At 38.8% G+C, this 26,812-nt stretch overlaps 1 protein-coding gene across 20 annotated transcripts in view; it reads right to left on the bottom strand.

Annotated features, from left to right (window-relative positions):
- Positions 1-26,812, bottom strand: part of DLG2 (discs large MAGUK scaffold protein 2) — a 1,049,324-nt gene that overhangs the window by 305,954 nt on the left and 716,558 nt on the right. For all 20 annotated transcript variants that reach the window (XM_037377334.1, XM_037377356.1, XM_037377333.1 and 17 more), the window contains one exon: positions 6,367-6,503. In XM_037377334.1, the coding sequence (XP_037233231.1) occupies positions 6,367-6,503 (137 nt within the window). The remainder of the gene's footprint in view (positions 1-6,366; positions 6,504-26,812) is intronic.

Raw genomic sequence — 26,812 nt, 5'->3', positions numbered from 1 at the left:
GGGGGGAAAACCCCTAAGGCAAATGCTAAAAAAGAAATTTACTGAGTGGTCAGTTTAGTTACAAGAGTTGGATGTTTGAGCCACAAAATGCTGTGACAAGAGCCAAAGGAGAGGATTTAGAAGGAAAACAGGCATGGAGCAAGAGGGGCTTTTCTAATGGGAAAAGTTCCATACACAGAAAATTCAGAAATGCAAATGATGCCTGATGTAAAAAAGAAATTAGGAAAGCTGTTTCTTTTAAAATAGAAAGTATGTGATATGAAGACATACTGATATTACCGGAAAAGAATAAAAGAAAGAAATAATATAGCAATACAGAAGGAAATTAAACATACAAGTCCAATCAAAGAAGCTATTTGAGGGATGAGGGGAAATCAGTAAGAAATGTTGCCGAAGAGATAAAAAAAGACTGGGGTGGTTTTTTTCCTCAATAGCATAATCAAAGCAATGAAGTGTAAACCTAAGCAAGAATTATCTTATTTGGAAGTTTTCCTAGATTCATATTGAAAAAAAAAAAAAAAAAAAAGGCACTGAGAAGTAGCTAGACTGAAAAGCTTAGAATCCCCAAAATGACCGTACAAGTGCTCTAAAGAATAATTCCCCTCACAACAACATAAGCTGGTAATAGAATAAGAGCTCTGGAGGAATAAGTCTGCCATATTTAATTTTCTTTAAAGTTTTAAAGGGAGTTCTTTTCTGTCCTCCATTGATTTAGCATATGAGAGATTTGATTCACTCAGTGATTGAGACAGAGAGGTGATCTTGCCAATGGTAATGTTTGCTTTTGTGTAATATTCTACTTTGCATTCAGAAAGTGGGTTTTTCCTGAGTGAATCCTGAATGAACATTGGCTGGTAAACACCTGTGCTGTGCCAGCTGTAAATCCAGAATACTTATGTGCCTTTTTAAAAACTCAGCATAACTTAAAAGGCTGCAAAAAGTGAAACGTTTTTCACTGCTGAAGACTAATTAGTTGTCCTAAGGATGTAAATCTGTTTGGATTAACTAACTGCTTATAGCGTCATGGACTCCTGAGTTAGTTGTACAAGTGCTGGAGTGTGAACAGAAAGAAACTGGCTGTCTTCAGATGATACAGTCTGTTAATTCCTCTGAAATTAGCTTGCTTAAGATTATCAGTACTTATGGGCTAAGTGTCATAAACCAGATCTGCTCTTTGCAGAGAAACACAAGGATCTGTGCTTCACAGACAAATATGAGACTAAGCCCTGGGCTTCAGGCTCCAAGCAGTGCAGTGCATACACCATTCAAGTGGCACTGTAATATATCGAACCATCAGTTTTCAACCCCCTTTCATGCTGACTTTGGTCAAAAAAAAGTACATTTTCAAGGCTAATGAAGTGGCATGAGGACAAGGAACAACCGGATGAGAGTATCACTAGAAGGAATAAACTGGGGAGCTTATTACTAGTGTACCACCCAAAGACCAGTGCTAGCAAACCTGTGTTTGAATGCCAGATAAAGCACTGCAAGGCCAGCGGCAGTGGCTGCACAGCTGGCTCAGAGCCCAGCACTGCACGAGAGGGGATGCAGCCACTGAGCCCCCGAGTTGGTTCAGTACTAGTTCACTCTCCACTTCAGAGTATATTTTTCTTACTTACAACCTACAGTTCAGGTACAACCTCTTTCACACTGTTTTCTTCTTTTAAGCCTAAGCCTGGACTCCATCAGCTGGCATAGCAGCATAACTCTGGATCTGTGGGTGCACCTGTGTGAGCGAAGGATGTGTGCACTAGGAGTGATCCACAGCAACGGGGGGTCTGGATGATATGATGTCCACGCTGTACATCTTTTAAGGGGGTTAGTCTGCATTACATCTAGTCTGCTGACAAAAATGCCTGTTCGCAGCTGCAATGCAAAGCTAATTAGGAATGGTCCTGGACCACATTTTCTGTTGCAGTTTCATTAAAAAAAAATAATCCAATTTGTTTTCTAAAAGACCATCCCCCAAGACAGCCAAAATCACTTTAAAAGAGCACTTCTGATCAGAACCAAATGCTAATACGGATGCATCTTAAATTATACGCTCTGATTACTTTAGCACAAACATGATCCTGCAACCATATACAATCTGAAAGAAACAGATACTGGTAGGAGATCCTGTAAGGAACATATCCACAATTGTGCACTCACAGCCCTATTGCAGCCCTATGAAACCCCTACAGAATAACATGCTTTGTTTTCAGCACACAACCGGGTAGAAAGCAAGCCTAAATTTCCAAAAGGAAAGTGACTCCTGTTTCTTCCTTCTGTTTTCAGCAAGAAAACAGAATCAAATTAAAGCTCTTGGTATGTGAGGAACATCACTTTTCCCATAAGCATAAATAACCCCACAAAAATCTGATCTCTCTAACTACACGGGCCAAGAAGCAACAGGATATGGCCCAAACGTACGAGGGTATTTCGGTGTAGGAGACAAATTTTTGAAAAGCTAGTACTTAGATAAATAATAGATTACATTTTCTTTTAAAGACTACAGGTTTTAGACTTTTCCTTGAAGAATACCTTGCTTCTAGCTATGAGTGTTGTTTTGTACTAGTAAACCCACAGAGTTTTATACTGATTTCTCATTTATCCACCCCGTAAACTCCTCCAAAGTGAGATGATGGTATCAGATGAAAGAAAGTAATCATTATCTGAGGGATAATAACTTAAACCATTTTCCAGCTCTTCCTGATGATCATTAATCACTTCGAAGAGGTGAGCAGTGCGCTCTCATCACATTTGCAGGTGACGCTTCACTACAGGGGTGAGTCCATACACTCTAGGGCAGGACTGCCGTCCTGGATAGGCTGCAGGAAGGGGCTGACACAAAATTTATAATGTTCAACAAGGAGAAGCAGTAAGTCCTGCCCCTGGCACAGGCTAACCTCCTTCTGTAACACAGGCTGGGCACTGGCGGCCTGGCAACAGTTCCATGGAAAACTGCTTGGGGCTCCCGATGGACAGCAAGCTGGGCATGAGCCAGTTGTGTGTCCTGGCAGCAAAGAGGTCAACAGCATCCTGGGCTGTATGAGCACGGGCAGAGCCAGGACATCCAGGGAAGGTTTATTCCCCAGTAGTTGCCACTCATTAGACTGCAGCTAGATACTGTGTTCAGTTTTCGTTCCTGTGCTATGGGAAGGAACAAAACGGAGCAATTTGAGGGGAGTGCTGCTAGGGTAGTTGGGGTTGGAGCATTGACTTGGTGAGAAGAAGCTAGAGGAGCTGTGATTTTCAGCCTGGAGAAGGAATACCTCTGGGGACAACTAACAGCAGACCCCTGGTGCTTACAGGAAGGTCATCACAACAGAGCAAGCTTTTCAGCGTGGTATGTGGTAACAGGATAGAGAGACAGCAGGCATAAGTTGAGACAAGAGAGGGTCAAACAGGTTATAAGGAAAAATATTTTCCTTGTGAGGACAGTCAACCAGTAGAACAGGTTTCCCAGAAAGGCTGTGCAAGCTCCATCCTTGGAGATTTGTGAGATTCAGCTGGATAAATTCCTGAGCAACCTGGCCTGGCCCTATAGCTGACCCTGAATCAAATTAGCCAATGATGCTCCGTCAGTGATCTCCCTTTGCTCCCTTCTAACACAAAGAGAAGCAACCTAGCTGAGACCCCCAGCACACTCATATTCTCACTGCAGCCATTACCACCAGCAATAGTAGACGTTACATAGGCGTTACCACTGGAATACAGTAAAGCACTATTCTCCTAGCTGTAAGTCTTCAGAGCAGAGCTCTGGTCTGCTTCTTTCACTACCTAGAAAAAACACTTCAGGTTTTGGCTTAAACACTCTTATGCTTCCTCCAGTAATTTTCCTAATGGGCACCTCAGGATTATCCTATAATGGAGCATTTTCTTGTGCAAGTGTCCAGGATAAAAAGCCTTAAGAGCAGGCTCAGTGCTATAGAAACATAAGTGCATAACATGCACTTGTATAGATTTCACAATAATGCTCAGTATTTACATAATACATCTTCTGAATGCCTAACACACTATTAGCAATCTGCATTTAATAACAGTAGGGTCATCAAGTTGCAAAATGCTCAGATGGCACCTAATTGTTCTACTTCTCAATATTACTTTTAATTTTGCAGCCTTTCTTTTATTACATCTTCAGTTTTCATGCATTTGATTTGTATGTTCTTCGGGATCTGAAAGAATTTCACACAAACTTACCAGAACACATACAAAAATGAAACAAGTCCCCCAGCAGCTGCTGACAGCTCCAGGAGGATGACAAATTCTGGTAAATTTTATAGAGAAATGATGGAAAAAACAAAGATCAAGAAAGGCTGTATGACTTGCGGGGGGTGGGGGGGGTGGGGCGGAAGGAAGGAATTGTTCTAATATATAATCAATAAGGAACCAGCAAAGGAGAAGTAGGACCACTTCACAAAGTGGAACAGAAAAATACTGAAAGTACATGAGTTCCAAAGAAATCAGGGTGTCATCTTGGAAAGAGCAGAATACATGACTGTATTCTGCATTAATTTTAGAAATAGATTTTGATCTTGTTATATTTATCTCCAAAAATCTAATGGTTAAAGGTATACAAAGAGTAAGTTGACTATGGTTTTCTTACGCAGCTGTGAAAAGCTTGGTCTGGAAGTACCTAACTAGTGGAGAGCAATATTATGACCGATTTTTATTTTTTTTCTCTCATTTTGTATGCAGTGATAACAGGAGATGACAGTAAGTGAAGAACTGGTCCAGACTGGAAGGAATGCAGTATAAAGACATTAAACACACTGAGAACGATCTCTGCTCATTTTCAGAAGTCAGATTCAGGAGTATAAAATTGTCACAATGAAGAAACATCTATACCTGACTGCAATGAATCACAGGTTCAAGACAGAGAAGAGATGCCTAATAGACAAATCCTATAAAAATCTGGAAAGAATAAATTTATACACGGTGGTGTATAAAATAACTCTTTTTCTATTCAAATTCACCCTAATTAAATTATATTGGAAATGGTGAATGTGGGTTTTTTGCATATGGATTTTTGGTGTATATTAATTATTCCCTCAAGTGAGTTGGAAGAAATTAAGAGTAAGGTAATAAAAATTTACAGATGACACAAAACCTTTGAAGAAATCTCATAATGAAAGAAAACAACAGCTGAACACAAGCAGATTTGCTACAAGGTACAAAATAACAAAACAACGTGCAAATCCGGGAAATAGAAATATATATTTCTATAGTAAAATCAGCCAAAACTTCATTATATAACAGTGACTTGAATTTTACTGTGCCGAGAACCTGCAAAGAAACACCAAAGAAATTTTAAGTTCTAGTTTCATTTTGCTTTGATTTTGATAACACCACTCGATCCTCAAGCTGTTTTATCTATCCACTTGGATTAATTAAAAAAAGTCAAATAGTCACCAACCCAGCAACTGACTGCCTTTCCAGTTGTTTAATACTGTCTATAGAATGAATAGTCATCTTCACATGTGACTGGGACACAGTGTCTCTAGCCAAATAAAGAAAACCTCAATTAGGCACAGATTCGCAGGCAGCAAAAAAAGGTCATGGCAATTTTTCACTGATTAGATATCATGTCAGAAACCAGAGCTACTGCAGGACATTTTTTTTTTCATGGCACCCATTCAAAAAAATATTTCTCTACCTCCTGAAATCTACGTAAATGCACTGACATGAATAAAACTTGACACAGATTAGCTTCTGCTGATTCACCAGGGTCAGGATTTCAGCAAAACAAAGAATTAACAAAGAATTCTTAACAAAGAATTAAATAAACTCTGTGAGTGGGGAAGAATTATCTACCAGGAACAATGTACTAGCACTGCAAATATCAGGAAGAATTTCCTGAAGTGAGATCTATCAGAAGAATAAGCATACTTTCTCAAGGAAAAATATGGAGAAAAACGTATTTTTTTAAACATCTATATGGAACATAAACATAAAGCATTCCTACATGTACTGAAATGGAGGTAACAGTCCACTGACAGTGGCTACACAAGAGAGTTTAGCAGCATGTCTTTGCACCTTCCTTTTAATTTTCTTAAAATGATCGTAGAATCAGTTTTCTGGTGCATTTTGACTTCTTGCTGATGTGCATAATACGTTTATTCTCTTCTCGGTTAAAAGTTTGTCGAAGTGATATCACCTATTGCCTTCTCTTTATAAAATTTTGGTCTTCCAGAGTAATGCTTTTTTAACTGCAGTCTCAGAAATACATATAAAGAATGGGAAAAAAAGAAGGTGATGGAAATATAACTCATCATTATTATAGAAGTTGTAACAGTCACCCCAGTAAGATGTACGGTGAATAGAAGTCCTTATCTGAAACAATTTTCAGCCAAATAAAATGGGATTTAAATTTGTCATACTTACCATAAGAAGTCTATCTCCAACCTGCAACCTCCCATCTTTTTGCGCAGCTCCTCCATCAATAATCTTGGTGACATAAATGCTGTTGTCCCCAGGGATGTGTTGGTTTCCAACTCCTCCTGCAATACTGAATCCCAGACCTCAAGAAGATACAGAAAACAAAACATTAGTAATAAAATATATAAAACTGAAGAGGAGTGCAAGAGTAGCATATGTTTAATCTACTGTAAAATTACAGTATTTTTAATGGATATACAAATAACATAAGAGATATTTGTGGGGTACTCTTTCACTTTCCCTGTAAGGTCAGAGACAGAGATAAGGGAATTCTTTGTCATGCACTGTTATAGGATGGCAGAGACAAAAAGAATCAAGCTGGTGATGATTCAGTACTGATGGCTTGTCCTCACCAGGGGCCACTATAGCCTACATCAAGAAGTTACAGCAAAACTTGCCGTGACTAGTAATAAGATTCTGAAGCTTGGAGTTTATTTTGATAAATGTTGGTTTAAAATACATCACCATCTATCCGAACAGAATTAAAGGTATTCTGATTGCCCACACAATTTGAAAAATCCTTGGAAAGTGTACTGCAGATTTTGCACGTTTCAGTAGTACCACATTGAAAGGTCTGTGAAAGTGAAAGATAAATGGTATAGATATTTGGATTTAAATATCTACCTTAGCTATTTTTCTAGGAAATAAATATCTTTGGCTATGGATACATAAAATAAGAAAGCAATATTCCTTTGTACATATATAACTCCTTTCAGTGACATGTGAAATTCTTAGATAAACACCCAAAGAGCCAAACTTTGGAACAATGTCAATAATACATGCTGATATGATTCAGAAAAAGGAAGACAAAACAAACAGATGCCGGGGGAAGAAAAAAAACCCAGTTTTACCCTTTTTGTTACTTTTCCTATCCTCTGACACACTGTGTGAACAGACAAATCATTGCTTTCATTTCTAATAACATTTTTAACTTTCAGTCAGAGAAAAGACAGAAAGTACTGTGGTTTATTTCCATAAAAACCTACTTCATACAGCTAATTTTTCATAGATCATATAGCTAATGGGAACTTCCAGCTGAACAAATAAGCTGTTACTGACAATAACCTTCTCACATTATTGCTTCAACTAGGCATTTATCTTTTAGCTGTACAGAAAAAAAATTATGTCTATTTAGAGAATAATCACTAGTTTTATCTATGAAATCTATGCTGTTCATTCTTAAAACAAACATGTTAGTAATAACTGCAGCCTGAGCAGTAAAATGCAATAGTAAAAAATGAGCTGCCCGGAATTTGGCATTTTATTGCAAAATTACCAGCTTGACCGCTTGGGCAATAAAACTTAAGGGAGGGCATATTTAATACATACAGGCTTTTTTAGCATCTGTATGAGCACAGAGATAAGGTTTTTTGAGTGAATTAAATCTTGTTGATTGTTTTTTTCTCACATTCTTTTCATTTGATCATTATTTTAGCTTTAGAAAGATGTGAGGCCAGATAACATAATGGACTACTTAATGGACAGTGCCAAAACAGTAAATTACAAAAAAACCCCTTTGAATTTATATCTCAAATTGAAACACTACTGAATTAATTAAGATTACTATTAACAATACACATGAAGTTAATTCAGAAGTATGGGATAATTAAAATAAAGCTTTATTTGATTTTCAGCTAAAGCTGGTGATCACTGTTTCTATTTGTGTGCTACTGCCAGGACAGCCACAAGGATAAAAAGATTCTGATTTCTTCGGCATGGAAGAATTTGTTTATTACCCGGGACTACTAACAAAGAAGCAAAAAGACATTTAAGTAAACATCAAGAATGGATTTTTTCTTTAAAACATTAGTTGTGGATGGGGAACAATGATTAAATAATGTTCCTTGGTGACATAATTAGCATCCTTTTAACCCCCAAAACATCTGCATATGCTGATGTAAAGTGAAGATCTGAGAGTATTCCAGAATGATGATAAGAGCAAATTAGTCGGCCAGACGGCAGCCAGAGAGCTTTCTTCAGCTTCACAGCCCACCTAGGGCATGACCTTGGGAAGATTGGGTTATGGTATGCTTCGATCCTTTTCTCTCCCCTTTATTGACACTGTATGCTGTAAAGGGCAAGGTCATTTCTGGCCGCATAGCTGTTCTGTATTCTGTGCACAGCGGTTCCTAATTCAGCCTGATCCTGCTGCAATATAAGCAAATAGTAGCAGAGATAATCCCTGCCATTTTCTGCAGTGTTCAGTTGGGTGCTGTTTGTTTGCATGGTTGTAGCACAACTGATACCTGAAAACACATACACACACAAAGCAGTAACACATGCTACTTCCATTACAGAAGTGAAGTTTACAGCTAGGAAAAGAGTAATTTTTTCTGCTTCTCTCCTCTACATAAAATGTAGTTGAGTTACAAAAAAAATATGAGGGGACGTTGTATTAGCAAGCAGGGTCTGCCTTTGGGATATAAAAAAACACAGCACTGAGTGTAAAAAGGTTTAAAAGAGCAGAACAAGTCAAGGGGCAATACTGTGGGGAAAAAAGGGAGAGTGGGTAGGAGAGACAACTCAGGAAGAGAGATTTTCCATGTCTTTTTATCGATAATGAATCAGGTTCATTACCTAATCACACCTGCTTTCTTGGAAAGATTTCTTCTTGGGAAGAATGGGGAATTGAACAGTGGCCCATTTAATCTTATTTAAATGACTTTTGCTGATTGCTAGGGCACTAGGAAAGTTATACTACAATAAAACTTTTGAGTAGGATTCATATGGCCAAATGACATCAGACAACTATGCTAATCATTTATGCTACTTTTATAATCAATAAAAAATCATTAAGGGCTTTTAAACCATGATTCATCCCATCTCAAAGAACTATCTGAAAGAGATGAGATGAATCACACTCTTGGTTTCTGAAAGGCTGGGGGCTGGATGTGGGAAAAGGAGGGTGGGAAGATCAGTGCTATAACAGTTCATAACCTCCGTTAGAGTCTCAGCTCCATTTAGACTGAGGAGTTGTGTTTTAAGACCTTAGAAAGGTTTGTGCATCCCTGGTGTGGATCCCTCTGGTCACCAGCTGCATCAGGTTAATCTCATATAAAATTCTTACTCTATTTTAAAACCAGAGAAACATTCAAACATTTGGGAACACAGGGAGCAAGATAAGTTTTTCTAAACTCGGTCTTTTTCATTTCTCCACTGAATTAAAAAAATAAATCAAAACAAAATAGCATGTTTAATTCCAGAACCTTCTTCTTGTTGATTCTTGTGGTTAGGGAAACATTGCCATCAGAACCTAGAAGATTAGAGTCTCTTAAAGGAATGCCCTCCCTCTCACTTGCTATTTTGCTAATGTGCAATCTGCTTCACAGGATCACCCAAGCTTGGATAGAGGGCTCAGTTTCCTCACAACAGGAATTAGGAGGACAGGTTTAGAATGGAGATAAGGAAGGAATTTTTTACAGTGAGTGTGGTGATACACTAGAACAGGTTGCTCAGAGAAGCTGTGGGCTTCCTGTCATTGGAAGTGCTCAAGGCCAGGCTGGATGGGGCTTTGACCAACCTGGTCTAGTGGAAGGTGTCCCTGCTCATAGCAGGGGGTTGGAAGCAGATGATGTTTAAGGTCCCTTCTAACCCAAACCATTATGTGATTCTATGAAGAAGAGAAGACGACTTCAAGAGGAAAAAGGAGAGAGAATGGGATTTAATACAGGTGTACATCCAAGTCAAACTCAGCGTTGTTCAAAACCATTGAAGATGACAGACACATGTAAGATTGGTCAGTGGGTAAACTAGCAAAGACTAAAGAAACTTTATTTGCTTCCATTTCCCCTGGATAAGTGTAAAATGCATCTGCCTTTGGGTTCCATAAATGCTGATCAATTGTCCTGTGGATAATAACACGTATAATAGTGGAACAAGACAAAAGACATTACTGTTATCACAAAAAGGAAAATGGACAGAGGAAAGAGCTATTCCATCAAAAATGGAAAAGCAGAAAAAGTGTCGATATCAACAATAGTCAAGAATATTTATCTTTGCATTGGATTATCAGTAAACAAAACATGAAAATATTTGAAATGGTAACAAAGCCATAAAGAAAAGAAAGTTGCACCCAGAATAATTCAAAAGCCTCCCAAGTCTCAATCAGAGCTATTTCAGAAAAATACAACCAGTGACTATTTACATCTATTTTCCATTATTTGCTGCACTAGGCATACATTTAAAATGTATCACTATATTAGTAAACCCTGATATTCTAACTAGCAAAAAGTAGGCATGGAGGCTCCTCTTATGATTAGTCCAACAAAGGTGCTTCTATGTGATAATAATAGAATCACTGTTTAAGACATGGATGAATCACACTGTGAGCATATCACTCTACAGTAACCAAAGAGGGAGACTAAAAGATCAATTGCAGCTAGATAATGTCAGCTTTCTAATAAGAAGTGAAGTTAAAGAAACGCTCACTTAAAACCCAAATGGGATGTTGCACTAGAATCGTATAATCGTTCATGTTGGCAAAGACCTCTGAGATCATCAAACCCAGCTGTTAACCCAGCACTGCCAAGCCCACCACTGAACCATGTCCCTAAGCACCACATCTACACAGCTTTTAAATACCTCCAGGGACGGGGACTCAGCCACTTCCTTGGGCAGCCTGTTCCAGTGCTTCTCAACCCATTCAGTGAAATTTTTTTTTCCTAATATCCAATCTAAACCTTCCCTGGCGCAACTTGAGGGCATTTCCTCTTGTCCTATTGCTTGTTACTTGGGAGAACAGAGAGGACAATGCTCTGGGAGACGGTGTCAAAGACTTTACTAAAGTCAAGGTAGACAAAAACCACAGCCTTTCCCTCACCCTGTCTAGTAGACAGGTCACCTTGTTATAAAAGGTGATCAGGTCAGCCAAGCAGGACCTGCTTTTCATAAACCCACGCTGGCTGGGCCTGATCACCTGGTTGCCCTGCATGTGCCACTTGATGGCATTCAAGGTGATCTGTTTCATCACCTTGCCTGGCACCCAGGTCAGGCTGACAGGCCTGTAGTTTCCCAGATCCCCCTTCCTGCCCTTCCTATAGATGGGCATCAAATTTGCTCACTTCCAGACAACTGGGACCTCCCTGGTTAGCCAGGGCTGCTGATAGATGATGGAAAGAGGCTCGGTGAGCACTTCCACCAGCTCCCTCAGTGCCCTTGGGTGGATCCCATCCAGCCCCTTAGACTTGAGTGTGTCTGAAGTGGTGTAGCAGGTCACTGACCATTTCCCCTCGGATTATGGGGGCTTCATTCTGCTCCCTGTCCCTGTCTTCCAGCTGAGGGGGCTGGGTGCCTAGAGAAGAACTGGTCTTACTGTTAAAGACTGAGGCAGAGAAGGCATGAAGTACCTCAGAATTCTCATCCTTTGTCACTATGTTTCCCCCGCATTCAATAGAGGTTGAAGATTCTTCATAGAACTTTGCTACTATTCTACAATCAAGTGTATTTTAAACTAGGAAACAGAATGAGGATTTTAAAGGGTAAGTCCAACATGAGTTTTGCAGCCCCAGCTGGCAACCTCCAAATAATGGGGAAGCCAAAGAAAGTAGCATTTAAGTCATATCCTTAAAATGTAATTAAGAAGTGTGTGATTTGTAGGTAATTAACCAAAACAGTGTGCTTTAGAGACATACAATGCATAATTCTAATTGCTGGATTCCTGGCTTTACCACAGTATCCCTTACCACCAACAAAGTGACCTGATGAACTTGGTGAAGCCACAAAAAGCACAGGACTCATAATAGAAATATTAGGCTAGAAACAAATGAAATATGAATGGAAATATGCATGTAAGCACTAGAAGGAAGAACAAAGGTTAGAGAAATGGCATGTATTGACAATATAGAACACCCCCAGCAATAATACTACAAAATGAGTGGTTTCTGTCAAGCCTGGACAGAATGTCCTGAACAGAATGGACTCTGTCAAGACCACAGCACAGGTGTCTTGTCAGCAGAAGACCCTGTGCTGTAACAGTGGGATGTTGGCAGCAAGATTACAGCATGTGACATATGCCATTCTCCTGCCTGTAAGCCCAACAGGAAAGCAGATCACAGCAATGAAGACGGGTGTTTACTAAATGATGAAAGTCAGGCAATAAGCAGCTGCCTTGTCTAAGACTTAGAGACTGAAGAAAGAAATATTCATTGTAAAGGACCACCCCATAACAACAGCAGACTCCTAAAGGTTATACATTATCTGTCCAAAAATTAGTCTATGATTGCCAATCAAGAAAATGCCAAGAGATGTGGTAAGGATTTGATGTCCCTTCATGTCACACGCGAGTGAGCCCGACCACCTCAGCACATGCATCCTGGGGCTTGTGAGTGTGTGTGGAATGGAAAGTGAATGAAATATATGAAAGAATGAGCATAATTAAGTAACTTTGGAGATTTCATGAACAAATATCACTCACCCTTCCTGTATGATCTCTTGTTGGTTTTTGCCATAATCATTTTCTACAGGTGTGAAACAAATTGATTTGCTCCAGAACTCAGAACTACAGGAACTCAGATTTTATGAAAATGTTTCAGGCAGCAAAACAAGATAATACAACCAGAAAGTACCCCTGCAACAACTGAGGTCCCCACTGAGGAACTTCTGTGACACAGTGAGCCTGCAACGTGACACATTGACCATGCTCCTGTGAGAGATCTGAGGTAGCTCCTGACTTTCCACAGACCAGCCACTTCTACAACACCCAATTACAAAACCCACAAAGCTCAGTGTTGTTTTGTTGTTGAAGTTACTTAAGTTTACAGAGCCAATATTTATATTCTTCTTTCTCTCTGAAAGGGAGAACGGTATCATACTGATGAACCTACCAATGAACCTGCCAAACCTGGAGGAATGAGGTCCAATCCAGGTTTCTAATTAATCCAATTCTACTCAGAGGGATGAAAGGAACATGGGTAATATAAAACGCTTTGACCTATATCATTTGATTGACTTGTTTTGATAGGTATGACAGGTCTATCTAGTGCTATATGAACAAACAAACTGAAACAAGGTTAATTATAAACAGAGAAGCAGCAGGGAGTACCTCCCACTGCCCCTTTGCTCAAGCTTCTAGTTGCCAATTTTAGTTTTGCTGGAGGAGAGATAGAGCATCTATTTAAAAATAGCACCCCACAACTGTGGAAGTTTTAATATGCTTGTTATAGCTGTAACTTATGATTGGTGTTCGTTATTGACAGCAGATTTTGTTATTATTTGCTACACACAAAAATGCAATACATTACAAAAGAAAAATCAAAATGTTTCGCAATGATTATACAAAGTTACAAGGAGGGACTGATCTTCCTCTGCAGAGCACTCTCTTTCTGTCTTTATTTCCCATTCCATGAATCAATTCCTGAGAAGCTATTAATCCCAAACATAGGAAATGTCACTTTATCTATCTCCTCCTTTGTGTTGTAGGGGTAGATTCAAATATCAACTTGTCTGAGTGAGTTCTTATAACAATTCTTATTCCTGACTCATGTGACAGCTTATACTAGAAGGACTTACATGAATAAAATTTGACTACATTTTGTTCTGTGGATGAAAAAGTCAGTCTGAAGTGCACTATGATTCATAAATCTTTAACTAATATTCATAACATACTTAAAAGCGGCCTACTTGCATTGCCATCATTAATCCCTGTTTCAGACCCTGCTCCCAGATGACTTGAGAGGGTTTTTTTTATGCAACCAACAATTTGATAATAGCCTTGGCCAGGAAAAAGGCCCAAGCCCCTACAAATCTATCTGGGCCTGTTATCTAGCGTTTCTTTCTAATAGCCTTGGGTTAAAAACTTCAAGCATCTTTCTTATTGTTTTGACATTTTTTTGCAGAGATATCTAGTGTTTTCAGATATTTCCCAGCTGATGTCAAATAGAATAAAAATGATGTACAGTGCCATCAGGTAAGAAGAATATTCTCTGAAACCACCTCACACAAGGAGAAAATTATCGTCCCCTTTACACTGTGTGTCATTATATACTCATGCCTTCAGCTATTTATTCAGCCATTGCTACACAGTTCCTTTCTTCTTGCCCACAGCCATTTTTATAGTTGTTTTCATTAATCCTTACATTCTGGCTGCCAGTGCATCACCTTCCCATACTATTGAACCAGCAGAGATGCCAGATTCCAGCATAGCCCCTACTAAGGATCACACTGGAGAGCAGACACAACACATCCACAGAATATGGCCAGCATGCTCGTGAGAGATGCTATGACTGGATAGTTTTTGCCACTTGTGATTATACAGCAGGTAAGACAATTCTTTGCTTGCAAATGGGCACAGATTGCACAGCAACACTGACACATGTCCCTTGAGGGACTGGACCCTTCCATAACCTCAGGAAGAGAGGACTTAGAACTTTTCCGTATTGAGGCAGATTTTGGTTAGAGTTTTTAGTAGAAAGTAAACAGTAAATTTTTTCATCTTTCATCTGCCTTAATCTACATAAATTTAAGCACTGCAAATTCAAAATTTTAAAATAAATTTCAGTAAAATAGTTCTACTTTTGACTATTTTTTAAAAATAAAAAAATAATTGAAATTTTAAACAGTATAGTAACACAATCTTGCTGCACAGCCTAGTGCAGGAATCTCCAGAGGTCTGTTCTTGCTGGTTGCTTGATGAGAGAGAACAGAGATAATGATCTCACAGAGATTAAAAAGTCTTCAGTATATTGGTGCATATGTACATTCATACTACCCTAAACAGCTCTCTGAAGGACTAAAGGCTTAGAAGAATGGCAGCCAGCAGAAACTCAATGGAGGAGAGTGTGTGGTAGTAGCTGCGAGCTGGTGGTTCAGCAGGCAGGGATGGCTGGCTGATTTCCATACTTCTGAGAATACCTAAGCAGTTTTGCAGTCTCCATTTCAAATTTTATAAACTGCTATCGATACCATTAGGAAGCATATACAAATTTAAAATTTGGCTGTCCTGCTGCTACCTTATACCTGTTCCAAAACAACTATTGCTGGGCTGTCCCAGAAAGCTCCCTCTCTAACATTGCACTCTCTGAGCCTGCTTTTCTGCCAGGGGTTCATCTGAGATTCACAAAAGTCTGAAATGCAGAAGAGTCCAGAATATGGAAAAAAGTCTGGATATTTCAGGGATTTGCTTGCTGAGTTACTCTGCTCTGGCCTCAGAAGCAAATTTAAACAAATGCATCTCTTTTCCAACTACTTTTTCCTTCTGTTGGGCACTGAAATCAAACATTGCAGTCAAATCTGTTGGGTTACAACAAGAAAGAATCTGTTCTTAGGACACAGGGTTACACTCCTTGGCTAAAAAAAAATATTGTTTACATGTTTAGCCAGAGAGGAGATGATAGGAAAGTGAGATTGTGACACAATTGTTAACATACCTGCAAGGCAGTCAGTGCATGTTTAAAAACAATCATGCTGTAGGTACAGCAGATAAAGCATTGGTTTACATTACCATAACAGTAAAGCTAATCTTTCTGTCATCTTTAATAAAGCCTTGAAAACACATCTTGTTAAATTACACTGCTATTTGTAGTAATTTGTAAAAAAAATCTCTAACATGCAAATGAAAACAATTCCTTCTTTTCTATTGAGTTTAGCAGTTAAATGTTTTTCCCATTGCAGCTTTTTTGCCTGCATATATTTATCCCTAAAGATACATTCCATTCAGATGTAGTTGAAAAGAAAGGAAATAGCAAGCTAGAAAAATACACTTAAGCCTCATTAGAAGTTGTGTGTATTCTATATTTTTACTTTTTTTCAAATTAATTAGGAATACATTTCCCAGAAAGCACAGACAATGAGCAGTGGCCTAATTGCACAACAGGAATTCTCAGGAATACTTCAAAATTTGTCTTGAAAAGAAAAGGCAGTATACCTAATTATTCACAAAAAGCTGATTTTTAAAGCATTAATGAGGATTCCAGTTGACTGAAAAATCATGTTAAATCACACTGTCACAATTTTACTAGCATGAGTGTAAGAAAGAGAAAATTATTTAATTTTTGACATATACTGACACTCCAAGAATTACAGCAAGCAGTTCAGCAATTTTAGGAAAAGCCGCATGATACACCAAGTCTAAATATTTCATGTTAGAAACAGTCCAATTATGTTTCTAAAAAGGTGAATATTAGTGAGGTAAAGCAGATAAATGCAAGATCTGCCATTTAGGAACAGGATTAACTGTTTGCAATTTGATTTTCTGAAATTGTTTCTGTTCTCACATTTCCATGCTACATTTGCATGTGCCTACAAGTGGAGCTGTGCGTGCACACTAGCTTCCTGCTCGTGCAGGATGTTTTTGCATATTTCTGGTTCAACCACAAGGATAAATAATACTCAAATCCAGAGTCACTAAAAATCAGAATTTTTTATTAGGTTAGACACTATCTGGCTGGCTGCCTGTGTGATAGGATAATTTACATCTTGTAGGGAATAATGTTAAACACAGCATAAGTGACTGTATGGCTGAGTGTGATATGAATGGACTGTTAAAGACCACCTTTTTTTTTTTTTTCCTTATTCTATTTTTTCTGCATTAGCAGAATTTTTCTTAGCAGGAGTTTTTTGGTTTTTTTTTTATTCTATCCTCACCCCTGTCCTTTCATTCACTTGGGCAAAAAATCAACTGGACTCTCTATGACCCTGGAAGTGCAAGGCCAGGCTGGATGGGGCTTTGAGCCTCCTAACCTAGTGAAAGATGTCCCTGCCCATGGCAAGGGTTAGGACTAGATGAACTTTAGTGTCCCTTCCAACCCAAACCATCCTACAATTCCATGATTCTAAGCAGCCAGTTGTCTTAATTAGCAAGAAAAATCCAAGTGGGGGGTTGCAGGATGCATTTTTAAGATTGTCATAGGCGGTTCTGAAGCTTCACTACTGCCAAAACAGATAACTCTGCTCTACTCCCTGCTTTTGGCTACGCTTTCCCCCTGCCTGCCTTGTATCAGCTCTGAAGATTTTCTAGCCAAATGGACCAGCAAGCTGAAAACGGCATGAAAACCAGATGAAGTTGTTCTGAATCGCAGACCAGGTGCATATTCACCGGCATCTACAGAGATGGCAGCAATAAGAGCTGGCAGCTGAGGACAGTGCCTGGTTCACATGGCCCCTTTGCTGGCAGCATGGTTTTGTACAAGGCACTGTACTAAAAAGAGTTGTGACTCCTACGGCGAGTACTGCGATGTTAACGCTGTGGCTCAGCAAACTCAGCTTGGGGGATGTGTCAAGAAGGAAAGATGCAGGGACAGGAACAAGGAGCTGAAGTGAGTAGGACAGATGGTTATTTAGGCTAGCAATGCACCTGAAAATAATTCAGTAAAAAATATGCCTTTAAAGCATGAGTCCAAATGGGAGGAAAGGGAAAAATAAAATTGCTCTCCTAAGCTTAAGAGAGAGAAAGAAGCTAGCAATCATAGATTTCTAATGCTCCCAGGAGCTAAGACAAACCTGATCTTGCTATAGTAGAAGAAAACAGTGTAATAATAATGCTTGTTCAGTATTTCTCCAATTTTTGCTCTGGCAGATATACTGGTACTATGAACTTTTCCTGGTTAGAAAATTAAATATCAAACCTTTAACTCAGCCTTTCATGAGAAGTGCTGGGCTTGAGAATGTTGGATTTAACCACTTTTGGCCGCGTTGTGAGAATGTTTAATTCAGAAATGAGTTAAATTTCAGCACATGGGCTGAAAGCAGTGGGAAACCACATTCTCTCTGCTTGCTTTTTTTTTTCCTTCTCTCCTAACACAAGTTTTTAAGGCAATTAGTCTTATTACCGTAAATATGCTCATATAGATGTATTTATTTTAACTGCATCTCCTTTTGAAAATGCCATTTTCCGTTAATATGTAACTGATAATCAATCAGCTCTGTAAGGTTTTAATTTTGAGAAGTATCTGGAAATGGGATCAACATGGCAGAACTTCTCATGAGCGTAAAACCAAGAGAAGTCCCCTTTCCCTGGCTGTCTCTCCTCTTCACCAGACGATTCAGACATTTGAAGGATTTTTTCCCTTTTACCCACTCCTCATGCTCTTAAATTTCACTTGACCCTATTTAATTCCTGATGACACAAATTGAGACCCCTAATGTTTGGACAAATAAACAACACTAACATGCCATGGCTTCTCTGCAGTACTGAGACAAGCAGGCAGTTACAGAAACCTGCAATGACTGTGCTGAGAAGATGTTGTTTTTACATTATATATTCACTTGGGTTTGAATCCTGAATTATGGTTCACTTTCCACGCACAAAGCACACCAGTTGTTTCAGCCATAGGAACCAAATTTACGCTGACAGTCCATCAGTTTGTCTGTTATTAACAAATAGTACCTACATAATTTTCTGCACAAATTACTGTCATTAATGACAGCACCACAAGTTATTTCACCTCCTAATAATGTAAATGAAAAACATTTGTTCCTGTAGATGTGCACACCAAGATCTGTTTTAAAGTAGTTATTACTTTTTGATGAGACGTTAACTATTTTTAGGTCATGGTACTATGTAAAGCTGTGCTTTTCCTGATCAAGAGTCATTCTTGAAACTTACAGGCTTGACACAGGAGAAAACTATTCCAATTCATGAATAAATGCTATTTGTTTCATATAACATCAGGTGATATATCTTTAACTGAGTACAGCTGTGTCACTGCTTTCTAAGTTGGATGGCTCTTCCAGACAAATATTTAATAATTTGTCACCAATAAAACGGAGACAGAAGGAGCAGTCTGTCAGTTTGGGATCTGTTTAACAACCATAAATGTCAGGGAGAGACTCATCAGTTTCTTTTGTTCGCCCTCCATCTGATGAGGGGAATTCAGCGTTTATCTTATTCCTGTTGCAAAGCTGAACAGAAATACTTTCTTGAAAAGCTCTCTGCCAATTATGCTGAGGCTTGAAAATATAAAGCGAAATCAAAGTTCATCTTGCAGCCTCTTATCTATTTGCAATCAACCCATAAATAATGTCATCCATTGAGTTACTTCCTTTTTAAAAAATACAGCGAGAAATCAAGACACAAATTTACAAGTAATTTTGGCTGTTTATGTAAGGAGATTTACAGAGCCCTGATATGAAAACTTTACAAGTATGTAAATGATACAGAGAAGGAAAAGGGATGGTGCTTACTGTACTGTAGTAAGAAGGTGAAGGCACTCTGAAAATGGATTCAGGAGTCATTGCACTTTACTTTGACTCTTTTTGTCTCCCTGAAACTGTACTTTGGTCCCTTAGTTCAGTTTATTGATGATGCTTTCTGGCAACACTAAGAAACAAAGTGAAACAAAAATGTTTTATTTGTCAGTGAGAAGCACCCTATACTCTCACAGAGTAAAATCAGACACCTGTGACTTTGTGAGAAAGATGAAGACACATTTATTAGTAGGGCCTGTAGAGATAGGGCAAGGGGTAATGACTTTAAACTAAAAAAAGGTAGATTTAGACTAGACAGAAGGAAGAAATTTTTTATGATGAGGGTGGTGAAACGCTGGTGCAGGCTGCCCAGAGAGGTGGTAGATGCCCCATCCCTGGAAACATTCAAGGCCAGGCTGTATGTGGCTCTGAGCAACCTGGTCTAGTGGAAGGTGTCCCTGCTCAATGCAGGGGGGTTGGACTAGATGACCTTTAAAGGTCCCTTCCAACCCAAACCATTCTATGAGCCTATAACTTCTCAGAAATTATGCTAAGTATTTACTAACGGAATTGTACTCTGGTATACATAAATAGAAAGATAATGTGAACCCATATTTGAAATCTGCATCCAGAAACACAGATCTTTTCAGACTGGTCCCAGACCATGGAATAATTTCTAAGAGTTTGTGCTTAGCTTTGTTGAGACTCAGAGTATGACACTTACACGTGATTGTTTCAACCTAAGTTACACTATAGTTTTTAACTGAGTAAGAGTTTCCCTGATATTTTTCATCAGGACTCTTAATGAGATACGGTATAACACAAGATCCTGCTGTTAGTCCCTTGATGGGTTCTATCTAGGCAGGGTGTTAACAGGGCCTTTCCATCAGCTATTTCAATTATTAACAATTCCTGAACTTCCCTGCAATGCCAGTGGTAGGGTATAGGCCAGTCTCTGGGAAAGCTGCGCACAGCACTCCTAATGAAAGTGAAACCCTGGGAGAAAGAATGAATGTATTAGCATGTTGATTTATTCCCAGACCACTTCTGGGCCACTCCTTAGAAATTTTAGGCAGTTATTTGGATTAAAAGATTCATCCCAGTGAGACCCACAGATGTAGAACTTAAAGCCTACAAGACCAATTTTAGGTGTAAGGAAACCTGTCTCTGCCTAGAGGTGGACAAATGCAGATATGAAGCCAAGACACAGCATGAGAAGACTTAGTGCAGTCCAAAGCAAAGGAGTCTTGAGCAGCTTCCACATACTGAAACCTGCTGTGACAATAGCCTTCCGTGAAGAACCAGCCACCCATCTGACAAAATTCTTCCTAAGGAGCATGATCCTTGCTTGAGCAACAGAAAAAGCGAAAGCCAGATAAATCCTAGCCCGACAGGAATAAATGCAGACTGAAACTGCAGTTTATCTGTACTAGTATTCATCTCTGTTTTCACACGTGGAGAAGTTTGTTTCCTAAAAATGTTTACCCATCCTAGCTGCAATTAAAGCAAAAAAGAGGGAAATGAAAAATACTAAATTACTGTTGAGGACAAGCAAAAGAAATATTTGTGGTTTTTTGTCTGGAAGACAACCTCTTTAATTTGTGCAGGTTCAAGATTTAAATAGCTCTATGCCCACTGTTTGTCTTCTCACTGCAGCGAAATTAGGAAATTTTATGATGATCACTGAATCTTGGCACTGGAAGAAACCCAATGGATCATTTATCTTCTTGACCTGAGGCAGAACCAACTCTAGTTGCACCATGGCTAACAAATGGCTGTCTGGCACACCTGGGTATTTGGCATGTTACAGATCTGGTGACCTGCCTGGTAACCTATCACATCACAATCCTCACACGTCCTAAATCCAGTCCAAATCTTGTTTATCACCATTTGTCTATTAAATTTTGTTTCACAGCCTCCCTAGAGGGCACACAGAGCAAACTCAACTCTTCAAAGATGTCCTGCAAGGCAAGAAGATTGTTATCAGGGGCCCATAACCCCCGTTTAAGTCTTTGGTACTTCAGATAAATTACTTCAGATCACTCTTCTTTCCTTGTAGGATAGGCTTTCTAAATCTCTCATCATTTTTATGGCTTTCCCCTGGAGTCCCTCCAAGCAGCCTACACCCTTCCTGAAGTGGAAAGCTCAAAGCTTTACCTGTAAAGGATGAAAGGACTGCTCATATGTCTTCTAAACCATACCTCAATTTATAAATCCCAATATAGCACCTGAATGTTTCAGCACAGCACGATGTATGAAAGAGAAGATGCTACAGCTAACAAAGTTCTAGATACTCTTCTACAGGATTCTTTTCCTGACAGTTTTCCTTTAAATGCTATTTATTGGATTATTTGATTATTTCTGCTGAAAGCACCTTGAGGTTGTCCTTGCTGAAGTACACCTTTTTTTTTTTTCTTTTCCTCAGACCTTTTTTCGGTGTAAAAACTGAGGAGTATGGCATCCTCTGTTAATCATTACTCTTCAAATTTTTTCGAGGTGCTTTTAAAGGGATTTCCTACTTGTTCCAATATTCTTCTGAGGTTCTGAAAGCAAACTGATGGCTTTATAGTCCTTTGACTCCTCTTGTTCACTTCAATGAAGATGAGTTTTCTGCTTACCCTTTCCAGTTTTTCACTTTACCTTCTCCACACAGGTGCTCAAAACCAACCATTGTCAGCGTTCAGGTTTCATCAGCAAAGTTTTGGTGGTCTGGGATCAAGACTGTCAGGACCTACAAGTGTGTAAATATCTAACCTCTTCTGAGTGCTGCCAGGCCTATTCCTTCTTCGTTTGAGGCTGAGGTCCTGGCGATCTGTTGCTGGTTTTATTCATGATAGCAAACTTATCACAGATGACCTTCTTGTGAAAACTGATACCAGCAAAAAGGTAGGCACTTTTTATATCTTGCCTCAAAAGCACCTATTATCTCAATATCTCTCTGTAGCCACAAAGTACATCTCTAAACTATAATTAGTTTCCCTGCATTACAGAGGGGATGTGATTTGCTATATTAAAATTTAAAAGTATTATGTAAAAATAAATTTCAGCAATTCTGGCTACAGCATTTGATAATCATTAGAATTTAGAAATGACACACATCCGATCTACAGAGTATGGGTAAGATTAACCCCTGGCCTACCATTTACACTGAGTTCATTTCTTAGTTACAGTGTATGCAATGTGAATGTACCTACGCTGAACAACTATACTACATGATTTGCTGTAATATTCTGTTTCCTCATTTCGGGTCTTTCTGTCTGTTGGAGTGTTGGAGTGGCTAGTATGTCTTTCTATGAATTTCATAAGACAACCTACTCATTCTTTTGCATAAGAAACAAAACAATAAACTCAAAGCACAGTTTAGAGAAAAAAAGTCGATTCTGTCCTTATTTGCAAATATGACTTTCAAAAAGAAGTCAAACATGCCTTGAAGATATTGTTCTTTCATCTTGTGCAACGTATCTCTTATCATATCCTAGAGACTTCTTGTGTTATTATATACTTTTTTACATCTCATTAAACTCTACAATCTTGCTTTGAAAGATAAGGATAGGACAAAATTCTTTCTAAAGGGTCCAAGAGCAGGCTTCTTATTTGTTCATATAAATCACTACTCAAAATTCAGAAGCCAAAATCCTGAGTAATGAACACAGAGATTTGTGCTCTTGGAATACTTGGGATATACTAGTTAGTGTTTCTCATTTCACAGGAGTTTCCCTCCACAGATATAATTTGCTTTTTTAAGCTTTCAGAGCTGTGTTTGTCTCAGAAATGAGACACTAAAGACATAAGCATTAAGCCATCTCCTTGTCTTTCTCATATAGTCAGCCAAAAAGTACCCTGGAAGAGGACTTTTTTCATCTACCAAGCACACCAAACGCTTTATGGTAAGAAAACATATTGCCTTGCCATTGTCCCAAGTGGCAGAATTTCTGAATGAAAAGAACTTCAATGAGTCTGCACACAAAGAAAAAGAAGTGATGCTCTTTCAGAAATCACATGGCTTTACTGCTCACTTGAAAGCAGCAGCGTTGAAGAGCAGCTGTCTATGGGTCAGGGAGCACAAGTCTTCGGCACAGCAAGACCACACTTCTGCAAGAAGCTTGATCTCTGCATCTGCAATGTAGGAACCTCTGCTACATGTCCAAATCAGCTCCCTTTGCACGTCACTGATGCAACACGTGCAGTACCAGAATGTTTGTACACTGCAGTCCCAGAGCCTGGGTTTGCGCTATCTTAAGATGGCACAATTAGAAAGTATGGTCATCTGCACAGACCATTTGTTTCGTGGCAAATGGCAAAGGATCTCTTTCCATCTACACTCCAGAAGAAAGGCTGCCATTTCTAGGAATAATATTTAAAGAAACAAACCAAAAACCCCTATCTGATGAAGGAAAAGCAGGTTTTCCATGCTTTTGGACAGATGGTCCAAATGGTAAGTTAAAGCTAAAATATTATAGGGAAATTTCTTTTTGCCAAGTCTTGAGATCTGGTTACCACTATTAGCTGTCACCTGAAAAGAACCCAAGTTGCATTCTTTCTTTTGTTTTCATTAACTAGAATTTTAGCTATAATTCGAAATACTGAAAGCAAAATGAAGCTGACGGACCTGCAGAAAGGACTAGGGTGTAGTATTGGAAATAGTCAGATGAATTACTATTTGCAATTAATCACTTTGGTGTCTGGCCTCTGACTAAGCCAACTGTTCCCTTCAGATGTTCAGAGATGCTTTAATGTAACTTCTTCCTTTTTTTTGATTAGTGGAAACAAAACTATTGACAATCTAGAATGTTTTTTAAAATAGGTTTCAGACATATCTTATTTAGCATATCACTTGAATCTTTAAAGCTTCACTCAGCTTTGCCACTCGACCATGACCAGAATCTCTAATAGCAGTCTCAGAAGACTTAAAAATACTGTCTGCCCGTGCTTAGGATTTCAGGGGAAAAAAAAAAAGAGAGAGAGAGAAGAACACAAGAAAAATTAATAGCTACAGCTCCCCAAGCTATAAAAGTTTAATTAAATACAATTTATTCTTTTAAATGTGCTTTTCATGGCACTGCAATATTTTGCTGATGCATGTTGTCTTGCAGACAGCAAATTTCTTGAGAAAGATCTGGACATCTAAAAAACTATCAAGACGACAGAACTTGCAATGTAGATAATTGACTGAACAATAAAGGATGAAATCACTGCTCTGTAATTTCACCTGGTTAATTTGCACATTTGGCTTTCTATTCAAAAAAAATGAAGCTCTGCAAAGAAATAAATATAAGGATTTTCAGACTACTCAGTTGCAAGTGACAGATGTCATGTCAATGAATGTATCCCACAAAGGATGCTAAAGCCTTAATATATTTTCTGATGTATCAGTACATCATATGATTGTTTATTTGTTAAAGTGGTGAAAGATCCAGCATAATCATTCTCTGAAACCTACCTGAGGAATTTAAAATAAGGAACATACAGGTAATGAAAAAAGGCCAAGACAACTGCCACTCCCTAGAAAATTCTCACTTACTCTTCCACTAAGAAAACAGAAAAAAAATACTGGCCTCCTGTCTACAGAAGGAGTTCGTTCCACATTCAGCCCAGTAGTTTAGCAAATGACGTCATTCTCCTTCTTCACCTTTTGATTTATTGTGCATCTGGAAATACTGATGAGACAATTAATGCTCTGCTACACTGTCTGCTGCATCTCCTCCCTCTTTAATGTTGGCCTGATGAAAACAGCAAAGGCAAACATAATGAAAGGGATCTTCTGTAACTCCCTTTTTAACTCTTACACAGCACTCTAGAATGGGGAAGGATATGATGAAACTACTCCCTGACCCAGAAATGTATACTCTAAAGGAAAAAAGGAGTACAAAGGCATGCTATAATGACAAAATTATGAGACTTACTGTAATTACATTACATTTTGTCAGGAGAAGAATTTGTAATTGGAAAAGAAGTTGGCCAAGGTACCTTGTGATTTGTGTAACACTTGTCACAGGCAAAAAAAAAAAAAAAAAAAAAAAAAAAGGCATTTGGTGGTGTAGAAAAGTCCTTGGGATTTTTGCAAATGATGCAGAGAAAAAGGCAGAAGTGTCAAATAGCATCTCAAAGCACAGAGATTACAGTTTACCATACAAGCCTGAGACAAAAGATGCCCCAAGAAACTTTTCAGCAGTGTGCCAGAGATCATTCTGTAGCGGGGAAATCCATTTAGTAAGCAACTTCCTTTGAAGCATTTCCGCAGGGACAGGATGTATCAAAATCAGAATTTTTACAATGGCCTGCTTTATTCTCACCCAGAAGCAAGCCATATGAGCAAACTGGGAGATGCATCCATTACTTATCCAACGGCTGAGCACAGAAATTAAAACCCCTTTTTCTCCGTATGGGTAGAGGAACTGGACAAAGAAAAGAAAATGCAATATCTTCCTCCCCGCAAATTTCCACCGAGAGATTACAGAGTTAAATCTGCCAAGGTGACAAGAACAGTACCTGTCATGTTAACTGCTCTTGATTCTCAGCAAAGTAACGATGACCACAGGAAAAGGATTGACATTCTATGATAAAGAATGATAAAACCCAAGGTCACACTGGTACAGCATACCACTTGCTGTCTCTAGTTAGAGCTAATGAACTATCTAGGCAACTGGATAGCAACACAAAATTCCTACCTAAGAAAGGACAAGCACAGAAGATTTTGTCAATTGAAATGTCAACGGTCTACTTGGCTCCAAAGATGGTTGAAATTGGTCCGATGTGACAACAATTTCATACTACCATCTTCTGCCATTTAACTGTATTTGTAACAAACAAGATGACAGATTTACTTTCTCCACTGAAGACAAAAAGAAGCTGGCCAAAGCTTATTCTTCTTGAAACAAAATCTTAAGCTTTTTGGCATCCAAGCCTACCTGCATGCCTGCCTTTCCCCGCACTGCTGCTTTTGCTCTATTGCAGCCACAGCTCATTAAGATGAATCTTGTTCTGCTGAAGCTGCCTCATCAGTAAGTATTGCCGAAGCAATTTAGTAATGGTCCTAGTGCGCAGTGCTGGGTTTTTATGGCCATCTCAATTGGCTATTAAAATACAGCACTGCACTTTAAAATTGCTACTGCACCACTTCAGAAATAACTTCAGTTAGCCTGACGGAGTTGCAGAAAGTACTGTTCATTTCATTAGAAACCTCACTGTTTGTGAATGATTTCTGGAAGCTGATACTTAAAATCTACTATGAGATTAGATGCTCATTTTGCATATTAACCTAAGATTCGTAGAA

Source organism: Falco rusticolus, chromosome 2, assembly GCF_015220075.1.
Source record: "Falco rusticolus isolate bFalRus1 chromosome 2, bFalRus1.pri, whole genome shotgun sequence".
NCBI lineage: Eukaryota > Metazoa > Chordata > Aves > Falconiformes > Falconidae > Falco > Falco rusticolus.
Note: the sequence above shows the minus strand (reverse complement) of the source record. Positions and strands in the feature narration are given on the sequence as shown.